Here is a 14,186-nt window from a genome sequence, read left to right as displayed (position 1 = left end):
CAAGGGGCCCTGGGGCATGGTGGGTTAAGTGTTGGCGTGCTGACCAAAAAGTCAGCAGTTCAAGCCCGCCAGCTGCCCCCAAGGGTGACAGATGAGGCTACATGCTGCAGTGGAGTCTCAGCAATGCTATGGAAGGTCACTGTGAGTCAGAATTGACTCAGCAGCGTTGGGTAATCTTTATGAAGCAAGCTGCTTCCTTTGTTCCCACGGAGCAGCTGGTCGGAGCCAACTGCCACCCTTTCGGTTAGCTCTCAAAATGAAAGTCTCTGGATTCCAATGCATGAAACAAATAGCATTTTAAAAGCTCATTATCGGGAGATAGAAATGTTACCTAAAAATCAAGATTTTAATATGAAAAACCATCCCCCTTTTAAACCTTAATAAGTAAATCAACTTTTAAAAAGTTATTTTAAAAATCTGCTGGCCAGATACGACTTGTGCATGACCTCTGGCCCATCCTTTCTGCAATTACATCTTCGAATGCTGATGCAGAATTTGCAGCTCTCAAAAGGGTCATGTCATCACCCCAAGGCCTCTGCTGTCCCCTCACTCCCACAAGCTCCCCTGGCTGGTGCAATTTGCAAACCACCCCACCCTGCCCTCATTCTGTGACTGCTCGCCTCCCTGTTGGAAGCTGAACACCGAGGAAATGATTATAAAAGCTAAGGTTGGCTGCCTGTGGGTGCTTGCCAGGCACAGCGTTATCATTAGCCGTGCGTCATCTCAGATGGTCTGCTCAGCCTATGAGGGTGCTGTCCTTAGGGGCCACCAACTCAGTCCCAACTCACAGCAACACAATGTATAACAGAAGGAAACCCTTTCCATCCTCAAAATCACTTCTACATAAGAGCCTATTGTGGTAGCCACACTATCAACCCCTCTGCGTTACCAAACATGTATCTGTGGGCGTTAGATCATCGGTTGTCAGTTTGCGACCTCAGAGTGAAGGGGTGGAGTTTAGCCTGTCACGCAGGTTGATGACCTCATTTGGAGGGGCTAAGGAGAGAAAGAGCGTGTTGGAGACAGGGCACACGCTCACTCCCTGCGAGACATTCCTGTGGGCAAGCTGCATGGAGCTATGCTAGAGCCCTGGAGCTGGAGGAGCCATGTGGAGACCCATACCTGTGTTCAGATGCTTCCACCACCACTGGATCCACAAGACTGTCCACCCACTGGCCTGTGATCTCTCTGCATTGGGCATCATGGCATGTGTTTCGTGAGTCTGAAGAGGAATTTATAGATTGGTATCAGACATATGGGTTAGTATTGGACTTATGGACTTGATCTGGATTAGCCTGGGATGTTTTCTCAATATTCAATTGCTCTTGTATATAAAACTCTTTCTTATACACATATGAGTGTCTATGAATTTGTTTCTCTAATCTACCTGCATAACACAGCCCTGCCTCAATGACTGGTCCTGTCTGATACCATGTACAAAATCTGCCAGATGAAGTCTCACCATCCTTGCTTCTAAGGAATATTTGGTGGTACTTTCAACATAGATGTATTTGTTTTTCTGGCAGTTCATGGTATATTTAATATTCCTCACCAATTCCTGAATTCAAAGACACCGATAAGTTCTTCAGACTTCCTCGTTCATTGTCCAGTGTCCCCATGCAGATGAGGTGACTGAAAATTCCATAGCTTGGGTCAGGCACATCTCTGTCTTCAAAATGGCATCTTTGCTTTTTAGTACTTTCAACGAGGTCTTTAGCAGCAGATTTGCTCAGAGCAATATGCCGCTTGATTTCTTGACTGATGCTTTCATGGCCATTGATTATGGATCCAAGTACAGTGAACTGTGGAGCACCATGTTTTAGGTTAAGGAAACTGAAGTGCAGTAAGCTCCCAGTGTCACCCAGCTCACTAGTAGAAGACCTAGGACTCAGGCCTGACTTCAAAGTCTGCTTCTTTCCCTCCTACAACCATCCACCGGCATGTTTCTGGTTGCACATTCCGAATTCCTGACTACGGGGATCAAATAAATAGAGGTGTGTGTGTGTGTGTGTGTGTGTGTGTGTGTGTGTAAATATCTATAGTAAAATCTCCCATCCATCGGTTTTTAGACAGTATAATCAGTGAGACTAGTTACACTTTTCACATTGTGTCTATAATTCTCATTATTCCTGATCTTGTTATTTCATTTCCTTTTACAGAAAAAACTGAGAACCAGAACTGGACAAGACTGGTTTTTCCAGGCCATAGAAGCCTTTGACAGGAAGCCTTTGACAGGAAGCCTTTGACAGGAAGCCTTTGACAGGAAGCTGTCTGACTACTTTTCAATTGCTCTCTTATTAGTTGAAAATATTTCTTTTCCCTCTGACAAGTTTTCCACATCCAGAGGTTCTGGCTTTTGCATGTTTTATTGTACTTTAAGCTCCCTGTTACCAATCTCCTCATCTATGCTTTGAAACAGTTGTTGACCCATTTTCATTATATAGATAATTTAAAACATACAAAATCACAATTCTCAGAGGTGACTGTATTTATTCTTTGGACTAACTTGTTACTTGGAGTAAAATGACTTCAAGAGAGTTTCAGTTTGAGATTTGAAGAACAACTGATGGCCACTCAGGTACTCCTCATCCTTAACAAGTATAAGAAATCTGGATTCTTCAGGAATTGGAAGTTCTGGTCCACATTTTCTCCCTTTTTATCAGGATTCATTTATTATGTCCCTAATCAGAATCTTCAGTAGTGGTCACCAGGTATGTTAATTAGCTATCCCACTAAAGTGTGTTGAACTGAGCCCACTGTACTGCCATGTGGACTAATTAGCTGTTAAATTCCTTCTTGTTGTAGATAGATGATAGATAGATAGATAGATAGATAGATAGATAGATAGATAGATAGATAGATAGATAGATTTATTGTGCCAACCTGACCAATAGGAACATGAGGGATTAATAAAGTCAGTTTGATTGGAGGGCAAAGAGATAAATGGTTCAGCAGGGCCCGCCTCTCTCTCAATCTCTCTCTCTCTCTCTCTCTCTCTCTCTCTCTCTCTCTCTCTCTCTCTCTCTATCTATCTATCTCTCTCTCTCTCTCTCTCTCTCTCTCTCTTGCTCTCTGGTGATTGAACCAGCATGCATCTGCTTTAGCTACTTCTCTGCCTCAATTTGTGAGCTACACTACCTGTGGGACAGCCAACCTGTGGATCGTGTTGCTAGAGTTTGAGGTTCCTTCAAGGCCTGCTTCACATGCTGCTAGTGTATATATCACTTGAGCTTCAGGCTGGTGGATCCTGCATCTTGTGGTGGTTAAGTTCGATATCCCATCCGAGCCTGCTTCATTAAGCTCCTGAGCTTCTGAGTTTTGGTGACACACCCTCTGTTTGCTGCTTGATGCTGGACTGCCTCCATTGCCCTAGGGAAGACTCAGCTTGTCTGCTTCCTTGACTTTGGACCTAGCAGCTCTTGTGGGTTGAAGGACTTCCAGTATATTAACTGTTCCATGAAAGTAAGGTGAACTGAGCCCTCTGTACTGCTGTGTGAACTAATTAGCTGTTATATTTTTTCATGCTGTATATATCTATTCATATATGTGTGTATATATGTGTGTATGTATATTATATATATATAATCATATGTGTCCTAGTTTTGTTTCTCTAGAGAACTCTGCCTAAAACAATCACTATGGGTCAGAAACAACTCAGTGGCAACTAACAACAGCAGCAGCAACAACAACGAGACTAAGACACACATCTTACTGAGAACTTTCTGCAGTCATTCACTGAAACCCACAGCCATCTAGCAGATTCCAACTCAGAGTGACTACCCCTTGGGTTTCTCAAACTTCAAATCTTTGTAGGAGTAGACAACCTCATCCTAGTCCCACTGATTGAAGACACATGTTTAAACATGGTTAGTTTTGAATAAATCTGTGCATGTAAAACTGAGATCCTAGTAATAATACGTTTTGACTTACCCTTGAAGAGAAAAGAAGGAACATTAATTCTCAAGTAGAAATTTCCATGCATCTGAAAGTTCCCTTTCCTGGGGATTCTACGTAGCTAGGCTGTTGTGATCTTGTATACCCATTCACTTGTGTAGTATGTCATGGCACATGACATGGAGTGCTCAGTTGTTCCAGGTCAACAGCTGAGACTTAACTTACGTAGTGTTTGACCTGACTATAATAGACCGCACATGGGATCACTCATGCTAAGGCTCAACTCAGCAAACCAAAGCCTAACTTAGTTTTTATTTCTTGTGCATGTTCAACTTTCCCAGACACCAAAATCTACCTTAAACAACCTATGCTTGTCACCTCCGCTGTAGTATATGGCCTAGTTACACAAGTTCCCAAGATGCCATCTAGGGAAACTGTCAAACTGTTGACATCTAGTGGATGTCAACTCAAAGCAGTCCTACAGGGCAGGATAAAACTGCTGCTGTATGTTTCTAAAACTATAACGCTTTGTGGGAATAGAAAACCCCACCTTTCTCTCATGGAGTGACTGGTGGTTCTGAGCTTCTGACCTTTCAGTTAGTAGCCTAACTCATAACCACTACGACACCACCGGGGCTTCTCCGTCTACGGAAATTAGTGTAGAACTAACCAATCACTTTTATCTAGTGTCACTTCTTTGCTCTTCTGTTACCAGCCTATATAAAGTTGGTTTCTCTCGCTGAATTTTTGGAACTCTCTAGTCAGCCTTCCAAACAAGATGTCCCCCAATTCATGAACTGCTAAATAAAGCAATTTGAAATTTGAAAACAGGGCTAATTCTTTCAGTATTTCTTACAGAATTCAGTAAGCCACGAGTGAAGCGGTGATGCAAGGCCCTTGTGTTTGAAAGACCCATTTTCTTGTCAAGATTTTAAAATGTCTTAGCAAATCAGCCCTTCCTCAACCTTGTGATTATGACAAACTCAGAGCAGCCCCAATGCCAGGCTGATCTTCCTGGCAATAAAGAAGGTCTGCAAAGATTTTGTACTCAATGGTGCCCGGCTATCAAAAGATAGAGTGTCTGAGGTCTTAAGAGCTTCATGTTAAACAAGTGACCATCTATCTACCAAAGAAGCAACAAAGCCCACATGGAAGAAGCGCACCGGCCTCTGTGATCATGAGGTGTAGATGGGATCAGGTATCAGGCATCAAAGACCCAGAACAAAAATCATACCAATGTGAATTGGGGCGAGGGGGGCAATGTGGAGACCCAAAGCCCATCTGTAGATAATTGGACATCCCCTTACAGAAGGGTCACAAGGAAGAGACGAGCCAGTCAGAACACAGTATAACACCAGGAAAACACAACTTTCCTCTAGTTCTTTAATGCTTCCTCCCCACTCCACCCACTATCATGACCAAAGCTGGCTAGACCAGAACATAAACACTGCTACAGTTAAGAACCTACAATACAGAAAGTCCAGGACAGATAAACCTCTCAGGACCAATAATGAGAATAGAGATACCAGGAGGGGAAGGGGAAGGTGGGGGGAGAAAAGGGGAACCAATAACAAGGTTGACATAAAATTCCCTCCCAGGGAGATGAACAACAGAAAATTGGGTGAAAAGCAACAGAGGATGATGTATGATATGAAAATAATAAATCTATAACTTATCAAGGGTTCACGAGGGAGGGCAGGCAGGGAAGGGAGGGGTAAAAATGAGCTGATACCAAGGACTCAAGTAGAAAGCAAATGTTTTAAGAATGATGATGGCAACATATGTACAAATGTGCTTGACACAATGGATGAATGTACGGATTGTGATAAGAGATGTAAGAGCCCTCAATAAAATTATTTAATTTAAAAGAAAAGGAACAAAAGGAAGAAATATATAATTTTTAAATCATGAACTTTCAAAGAAGTGTCCTAAAATGTTAAACAATGTGCCCTTGTGTCATAATTGACTCCGTGGGAATGGCTATGTCTAATGCTCTGCCATCACTGTCAGTAATTGTATGTGAGATGCTGGCAATCAATATGGCCCTTGTGGCCATGATTGCTTCCTGTGATGTCTTCTTGTTCTGCATGCTGTGCCTGTGGCTGTAACCCCATACTAGAGGGAGTCCTCTGCTGTGCTAATGGATAGGATTCAGGTGAGATTAAGTCTTGACCTCAGCAGAGTATGTGAATCAAGTCACACCCTTTGTTTCCATGGGGATACGGTTTGCTGAAAGACAAAAGCCACATTTCCATCCAGCATATTCTTCTGTGTAGAAAAGCCATCTCAGAAGCAAGCACATGGGGAGAATGGTCACCAGTGGGGCGAGTTTGAGATCTCCGCTGAAGTGGTAGAAGCCCAAATACCAGAGGATGCAGAATAGAGACCAATGGACAGAGCGAAGGAGCCAGCAGAGACCAGAGTTTGTAGCAAGGAGACCATGAGACAGAGCAGAAGAGCAGGGCCGAACCTATGCAGCTGTGAGGTGGAGCAGCAGGCTGGCTGCCTGGCCCACAGAGACAGAAGCCTGAGAAGCTGAGAACCAAGAGGACCAGAGCGACTGGCAGAAGAGAGGTGCTGATGTGGAGCAATGACTGTGACCTTACTGTTTAGTGATCCTGGCTTGTGGGAACCTGTTAACATCACTAATAAAACCCCATGCGTGTGACTTTGGTCTGTGCACTGTGTGGCCATTGCAACGGATTCCAGAACCCAGCAGAGCAGAAGAATGCAGTTGGTGGCAGAAAAGACAAAGAAGCCTGGAGGCTGGAGACCCGCCTGCCCTCTGCTTTGTGGCAATAAAGCCAGACAAGGGCAGCGCTGGCTGCCTTCCATGCTGCTTGTCTGCAGCACAGGGTTCCTCACTTGCTGAAACTGCTTGCCTCTTTATTGTCCAACTCCCTTTCAGCCAAGGGGCCCAAAGGAGAGAGACTTGTCTTTCTCTTTTTACAACATCCTCAGCAACAGGGTAATGCCTGCTCTGAGCAGCCCTCCAAAACACTCGGTAAATGAATGAATTAACTAATTTTTACCCTTTACAATCTTTGGGGTCAGAATATAACTGCTTCGTAACATTCTTTTTTACCTTTATGGTTTTTCACATCACTTTCATTCCTCTCATAAATCATTTGGAAAACAAGAATTCTTCCATTCACTTGGCAATGTTATGAAACACCTTTTCTATCCCTTCCAATTCCTTGTGCTTATTGAATTGATAAAATTTCACTCACAGTCAAAGGAGATTCTGGTAGTATTTCAACTGCTTTAAATTTCACACACAAACAGTATCTACTTGTTTTCCCCCATAACTCTGACCAAGTTGGGGACTAAGTTTCATATCTGAGAGGCAGAGGTAGCCCATGAGAATCGTCTTTGCCTTGGATCTTTGTCATTTTAGAAGTATTTGGAAAACATATCAGTATTTCCCCTGTACTCCAGTTCCCCTTCATTCCATTGGAGAACAAAATATTCCTCTTTGTTTACCAAGTGACTTGCCATGGTTTGGAAATGCCTTACAATGAGGAAGAATAAAGAGAAAGGATAAAAAGAGGTATAGTGAATGTTAAAGAAACAAAATACTGTTTTGATTATTGTCCTTTCTGTTCTGAAAGGAGAAAAGACATATGTAAACCTGTAACAAATCGTTTTTCAACCAACTGCCTCTAGAATGTGCTCTGACACATCATGGCAGCAGGACGTCTTCTGACACATTCACCATAATTAACAACAGAAGAGCCTTCTCGAATCCAAAGCCTGAAGTAAGTATCTCATCAGACTGCACTTGGAAAAACAAATCTATTAAAATGTGTAGAATTGACCAACCACGGAGCTGCACAGGAAGAATTAACTTGGCAAGAAACTTTTAGCTGTCACGTTTGAATTAGAGCATACGTTCTAAAGCCGTGGGCTTGGGAAGGCTGCCGATTGCTGTGGGAGGCCTGCCTCTTGCTGGCGTTCTCTTCAGTTCAGGCTCCTGTGAGTGTTCTTCCAACTATGAGCCAGCTGTGTGGCATCTTCACCCTCAGGCAGAGTGTATTTGAAAATGGTTTACATCGACTTCCTGGCCAGCCAAAGCCACTGCCTTCTCGTGTCTTCTGGAGCCGAGATAGCAGACTGTGGCTCAGGACCACATTGCCATGAGTCATCCCCTTACCATCAAGTAGCCATGTGATCAAGGGCCCAGGCCTAATCCTGTAAGTTTTTCTAACCGACAATTGTGTCCAATGCTGTACCTCTCTCTCCCCTTCTGTCGTCCCACCTTTGACAGTAAGGAATCTGCTATCAATTCTGATTTCCTTTGTGTTCCCTGATCTGTACTTAGCTCTAAGCCCTCTAGTGGTACAGTGGTTGTGCGTTGGGCTGCTAACAGCTAGGTCAGCAGTTTGAACCCACCAGCTGCTCCTCAGGAGAAAGATGAGGCTTTCTACTCCCATAAAGATGTAGTGCCTTGCAAAGCCACAAGAACAATTCTACTCTGTCTTCGCGGGTCGCTGTGAGTCAGAATTGATCAGTGATGATGAGCATAGTTAACGTCATGTCCCTTGGACATCAGTATGGCTTCACGTTAGTAGTTTCCCTCATCTAGATGATTTGCCTTTGTCCTTGTCCTGCTTAAGGCTTACTACGTCCCTAAATGTGTTTGAATGGTTAATAGTGCTGTCAAGCCAACTCATAACCTTATATAAAACAGAGTGAAACCCTACGCCATCCTCACTGTTGTTCTTAAGTTCAAGACCGTTGTTGCAGCCACTGTGTCAATCCACCACTGCCTGTCCCTTTGTCAGACGGTGGTAGCTTGCATGTAACTGTGATGCTGAATAGCTACTGAGCATTATCAGATGTTTGGACAGGGGGCCTTTCCCCCCTAGAACACAATTTTCTTACAGAAATAGCATGAATACAGCATATTACTCTTATAAATTCATGTCAGGATACAGTTATGTCCATTAATATTTTTCCTCTACAAATTCTGTTTCCCTCTTTGTTTTTTCCCCATATTTAAAACAACTTTTCTCAGATTTGCTTCATTGTTACTATTGCACTAGTTGCTTGAGAATGATGATGTCAAAAAAGAAGAAACGTTTCTACTAAGCAGTGTGTGTGTGTGTGTGTGTGTGTGTGTGTGTGTGTGTCCTCATGACTACCCTTCAGGGTGAGAGAGCATCTCTCTTTTTTAGGTGTGGGAATCAAAGTTGAGAGCGGTCAGGTTGTTTCCCAAGGTCACAGAGCTAATTAGCCTCAGAGCTTGAATTTGAACCCTGGCGTAAGTATGGCTCAGAGGAGCCCTGATGGTGACGTGATCATGCTGTGTGTTGGGCTGCTAACAGCAAGGTCAGCAGTTCGACAGCACCAGCTGCTCTGCCGGGGAAAGATGAGGCTTTCGGTTCCCGAAAAGGCTTACAGGCTCAGGAACCCACAAGGCGCTGTCCTAAAGGGTTGTTATAAGTTAGAATTGACCAGATGGCAATGAGCTTGGAACGTGTGGTCGAAGCCCTACCCAGCACAGGACTCCAGCTTCAGGCCGGGCTGGAGCTTCCATTGAACAGAGCACTTGCTCCGCGACACGGATTCTGAGGGGGACAATGAAGAAAGGGCTCAGCCACTCACCGCCCGGCTGACAGTGCCAACGCTCCAGCTGCTCCACTTGGGAATGAAGAGACGGTCGCTCCTGTAAAGAGTCGTCTTGGATACCCTGCGGCACAGTTCTCCTCTGCCCTGCCGGATTCCTATGAGTCACAATAGACCCAGGAACGGGTTTGATTATTGGTTTCCTAAGGGCCAAAGCTCTACAGGTGAATTATCCTCAAAGCAAGCTTTTCAAAGTGGGTGTTGTTAGTCCCATTTTCTTTTATTTTTTTAAAAAATTATCTTATTGGGGGCTCTTACAGCTCTTTTGTTAGTGTCGTTTTTCCTTGAAAAAAATTAAATAATGCACTCCCCCCAGAAACCACTCTCTGCCACTGAGTCAACACCAGCTTGTACCCATCCGCTCTGAGAGTGGACTGGAGGTGTGGGTTTCCAGCACTGTCGGTCTTTACACGCATAGAGAGTTCTGTCTCCCTCAGAGAAGCTAGTGGCTTTGAACTGCTGACCTTGTGGTAAGCAGCCCAATGCATAATCCACTGCACCACCAGGGCTCATGGTTAAATAACAAGATGAAGTTTACAAAGCCAACAGGGGCCGAATGCACGTCTTGTTTGATCAGCTACAGAAAAGTTGGTGGTTCAAGCCCAGCCAGGAACACATTCACAGAAAGACCTGGGAACCTCTGAACAACCAGTCCCTGACCTCCCCCCGGAGCGGAGCGCAGCTCTCCTCCACACACATTAGCTCACCAGGAGCTGAACATGACTCAAAGACAACTGGTTTAAGAACAGAATGAATTTACACCCTGGCCAATTTACATCTTGAAAGCACACCTCACAGAGGGCTCACCTTTACAGAGGGTGCAGTTGTAAAGGAGAGGAGTCTTCTCTCTGCTCCCCACCCCCACCCAGCAACATTTGAAATTGAAAATCCCTCGGATTTTCAAAAGTTACAAGGAAATGGTATAGTGTTTATCCAGTAAGGATCTTCTAAGTCCAGGCCTTTTCCTAAGACTTTTTGAAAGAAATGTGTTTATCTTAAAAGAGCATAAACTGAGGAAATTCCTCAATATTGAAGGCTTATTGGTCTGCATTTCTGCTCTTTGTTGAGTCACTGAAACATTATCTTGCACTGCTCCTCAATTTCAAAATGAGGACCATTATCTAATAAGCCTCAGTTTTCAAAGTAAAGCTCACTCCTGATCCATGCCATGGTGCCTTCCAAGCTATCCTTCCCAGAGGAAATCCCCAGACTGGTCTAGATTCTGTAAGCTCTCCCAGTTGTGCCAATAGAATGCCTGAGCCCAAGCTCAACAGACACATACGCTCCATACAATGTAGGACCACCGCACACGTTCATAGAATGGCTGGAGAAGCCACCGATGGAGTAAAAACTGCTGAGGCGTGTTGTCTTGCTTTTTAATTTTGATATAATTTCAAGATGACAAAAGAGTAGCAAGAACAAAAACAATCCCAGCGTTCTAGAAGAAGTCCTATGTGGCCGTAGAGCTCAAATGCTTGCTTTGGGAAAAGCTGCAGTCTATAGCCGAGACCCTAACTCCATTTGGAGTATTGGCTTCCGTTCAAACACCACATGAGTTTGGTTTTGCTGTGTGACTTCCCCAATGCTTGGCCATTCAACTAGCAATGTAGCTCTGCTTTACACACGTGACTTCCCCAATGCTTGAGGACCATTCAACTAGCAATGTAGCTCTGCTTCAGACACGTGACTTCCCCAATGCTTGAGGACCATTCAACTAGCAATGTAGCTCTGCTTCAGACACACAGTCTGGGGCAAGCTCAAGGAAGGGTGGTTTGGCCTCAGGAAGAGTGAAGGTGAACGTGAATTAACTAGTATTCAGAAAGATGTTCACACAAAGAACTAGGAAACTGGCAGAGGCATTTACTGAAAGTAACCAACGTGATGCAAGTTGGGGGCTGGGGGTTCTAATATCATCTTGTAGCTGTGACTCAGGGCCACCTGATCATAAATCACAGCTTGACCAGTTGAAAGTGGTTCAAGCCCTACAATGAATCTTGGTCCTTTCCCCACTTCTGTAGTCCCACCTGCGACAGTAAGGAATTGAGCCGTCACCAATCATATGCTTGTGATAATGATCCTTGCTCTCTATCATATATGATGAAGCCCTGGCTTTCAGTCAGCAGAGTCGTCCAGCCTGTTCTGAGCGCATGCTGAGGGTTTCCTGCAGCGGGATAATTGTCTTTGTCCTGTTTGAAGACTTACGAAAAGGATCCCTATAGAATATGCTGGAATGTAGGATCCTTTGCCTTCCAGCACAATACCTTTAGCCTAATCTCACTCTGTTAACATTTTACCCAGATGCTTTGAAAGCACCAGCTGCTCCGCAGGAGAGACAAGGGGCCTCCTCCTGCTGGGAAGAGTCAGTCTCAGAAACTCACAGGGTCAGTTCCACCCTGTCTTACAGGGTCGCTATAAGCTGTCCTTGGCTCGATGGCAGTGAGTTTGGTTTGGGTGCTATTATCTAAGTAATTTTATAAATGGTGTACTGTGGAGTGAAAGATGTTGTATAGCAGTTTGTAATTGACGAATATAAACAAGATTATGCCAACTCACGATAAAGGGAACCCCACTCTGCCGCCAAATCAACAAGTCAAAACCAACTCACACCCTTCTAATCGGAAAAGGTGTTGGATTTATCCAACTCTGAAGCCCACATGCCACCCTGGGTGCAGAGTGATGTCAGGGCACCCATGAAATTCTCAAGTCCCTATAAACCAAACACCCAACTCATGGCCATCGAGGCAACCCCAACCGACAGCAACTCTACCAGAGCATCCGTTTCCAGGTGAGCTTATTTTTCAGAGAGTCAGTCAGCAAGTTTAAAAAAAAATTGTGATTGTTCAAACAATATTTTATTAAAAACCACATACCTAAGAAAATAATCCTTCTACCCAAAATAATCAAATGGCCACAATCAACCCCAGAAACTGTCCTCCGATGGCATCCACCAACCCATCTCTCTCAGTGGTTACCTGTGAGATGCAATTTCATCTGGAAATGATAACAAGGCAGCTTCGTTTTGATTATTCATTATTTCTCAAACTGACTACGAGAAGCCTAAAGAATGCTAAAGTCTCCATGTGAGCCCATGGAGGCGGCACTGGTAACATGTCCTGTGCCTCCACAGGGGTGCTGAGGGCAGACCCCTTTTCTGGATAGGAAGAGGCCGTCTGGTTGGAACTGGCTCACAGGATACCAAAGTGTTAAAAGACGAAGGGCTGAAACACAGCCCTGGGCCTTGTGCGAAGAGTGCCTAGGTCCAGAGCATGGACACACGTACAGAGAGGAGCTCAGGACACTCGGGATCCAGGTCAGCTGAACCCCTCAGGAACAGAAAGGGGAGTCTCGATACCAGGGGGGAGGGGGAACAGGAGGAGAGGCGGGGGAAAGAAACCGTGAAGGAAGGGAGACAGAGGTTGGTGTAAGTTATGAAATTATTAATAATTTATATTTTATCAAAAGGTCGTGGGGGGGTGGGGAAAGGGAGGGTAAAAAGAGGAACTGAAACTAAGAGCTCAAGTAGAATATAAATGTTTAGAAAATAATGGCAACATATGTACAAATATGATTGATAGGATTGATGTATGCATTGTTGTAAGAGCCCCCATTAAAATGATCTTTATTTAAAAACAACAATGAATGCCTAGGTGCAGCCTGTCCTATGGGGACATCACCACAAAGTTACAAGAAGGAAGAGAGGAACTTTATTCGGCATAGGCAGCAAAGGAAAAACAATATGGGAAAGGACAGATCATGTCATCAGAACAACGTCCTTCCAAGTCAGAAGACCATTCATTACAAATCAACAGTACACGTAAAAATTACAAGTCAATCAAAGAGTCACGGTATGCTAGATTTGCTCAAAGAAACTACTGAATCACCAGGATTCTTTTTTGAATACTCATTGGCGCAAATTTTCAGTAACAATAGTCAAGAGATCTTCCTTGCTCTCATCATGCAAAAGAAAGGAGTGTAAGTGATTGCCTTTTATCTAAATGTCTTTTTCTCTCTGAGAAGGAAATGCTCAGGCAAATTCCAATAGTGCTTTGTGTCCGCCCCTTTCTGTAAACTAGCTATAATCTACTCTTCCTGAATTAAGCTGCCTCTTCTGGGTCTTTCTGGGCTTTGTGGGAGACGCTTCGGTGGTCCAGGAGTCAGGGCATCGAGGAAGTAGGCTCAACTGCTCCTAAACTGTAGGCTTTAATGCATACTTTGTGTGAGGCCGCCGCCTGAGTAAAGGGTTTGCCCTGAAAGTGGGAATGCATCCAGAAATGCCTACTCCCTCAAACCCATGTCTCTGCTTCGCCAAATTCTCTCTGGCCGCCTTCATCTCCGACCAGGGCGCTAGAACTGCTTCTCCCCCACCCCCCACCCTGGGCGCAGTGTCCACTGAAAAGACAGTCTGCCTTCCCTCAGTAAAGATCCGTCAAAGAAGTCACACGAAGAGATTTTTCCAGTTCACTCTTGTTGGTGGGTTTCCAAGGGTAAAATGCGATAGTCCTCGTCTTCCCAGTCATGAGGAAACCATTGTCACTAAATCTCCCTGGGATGCTGCCCACGTCCAACCAAACAAAGAGAGCGACAGCTGAGGTTTCCAGATGAAAGACAAACGTGTCACCTTGCTGAGAGATGAGGGCCTGAAAGAAAAAGAAAAAGGAATTGAA

At 44.4% G+C, this 14,186-nt stretch overlaps 1 protein-coding gene across 1 annotated transcript in view; it reads right to left on the bottom strand.

Moving 5' to 3' along the window:
- Positions 1–13,203: 13,203 nt before the first annotated feature.
- Positions 13,204–14,186, bottom strand: part of MANBA (mannosidase beta) — a 150,840-nt gene continuing 149,857 nt past the window's right edge. The window contains exon 17 of the mRNA XM_075543981.1: positions 13,204–14,159. Within this exon, the coding sequence (XP_075400096.1) occupies positions 13,935–14,159 (225 nt within the window). The 3' untranslated portion in view covers positions 13,204–13,934. The remainder of the gene's footprint in view (positions 14,160–14,186) is intronic.

Source organism: Tenrec ecaudatus, chromosome 3 (genome assembly GCF_050624435.1).
Source record: "Tenrec ecaudatus isolate mTenEca1 chromosome 3, mTenEca1.hap1, whole genome shotgun sequence".
NCBI lineage: Eukaryota > Metazoa > Chordata > Mammalia > Afrosoricida > Tenrecidae > Tenrec > Tenrec ecaudatus.
This window is presented reverse-complemented; position numbering and strand designations above follow the sequence as displayed.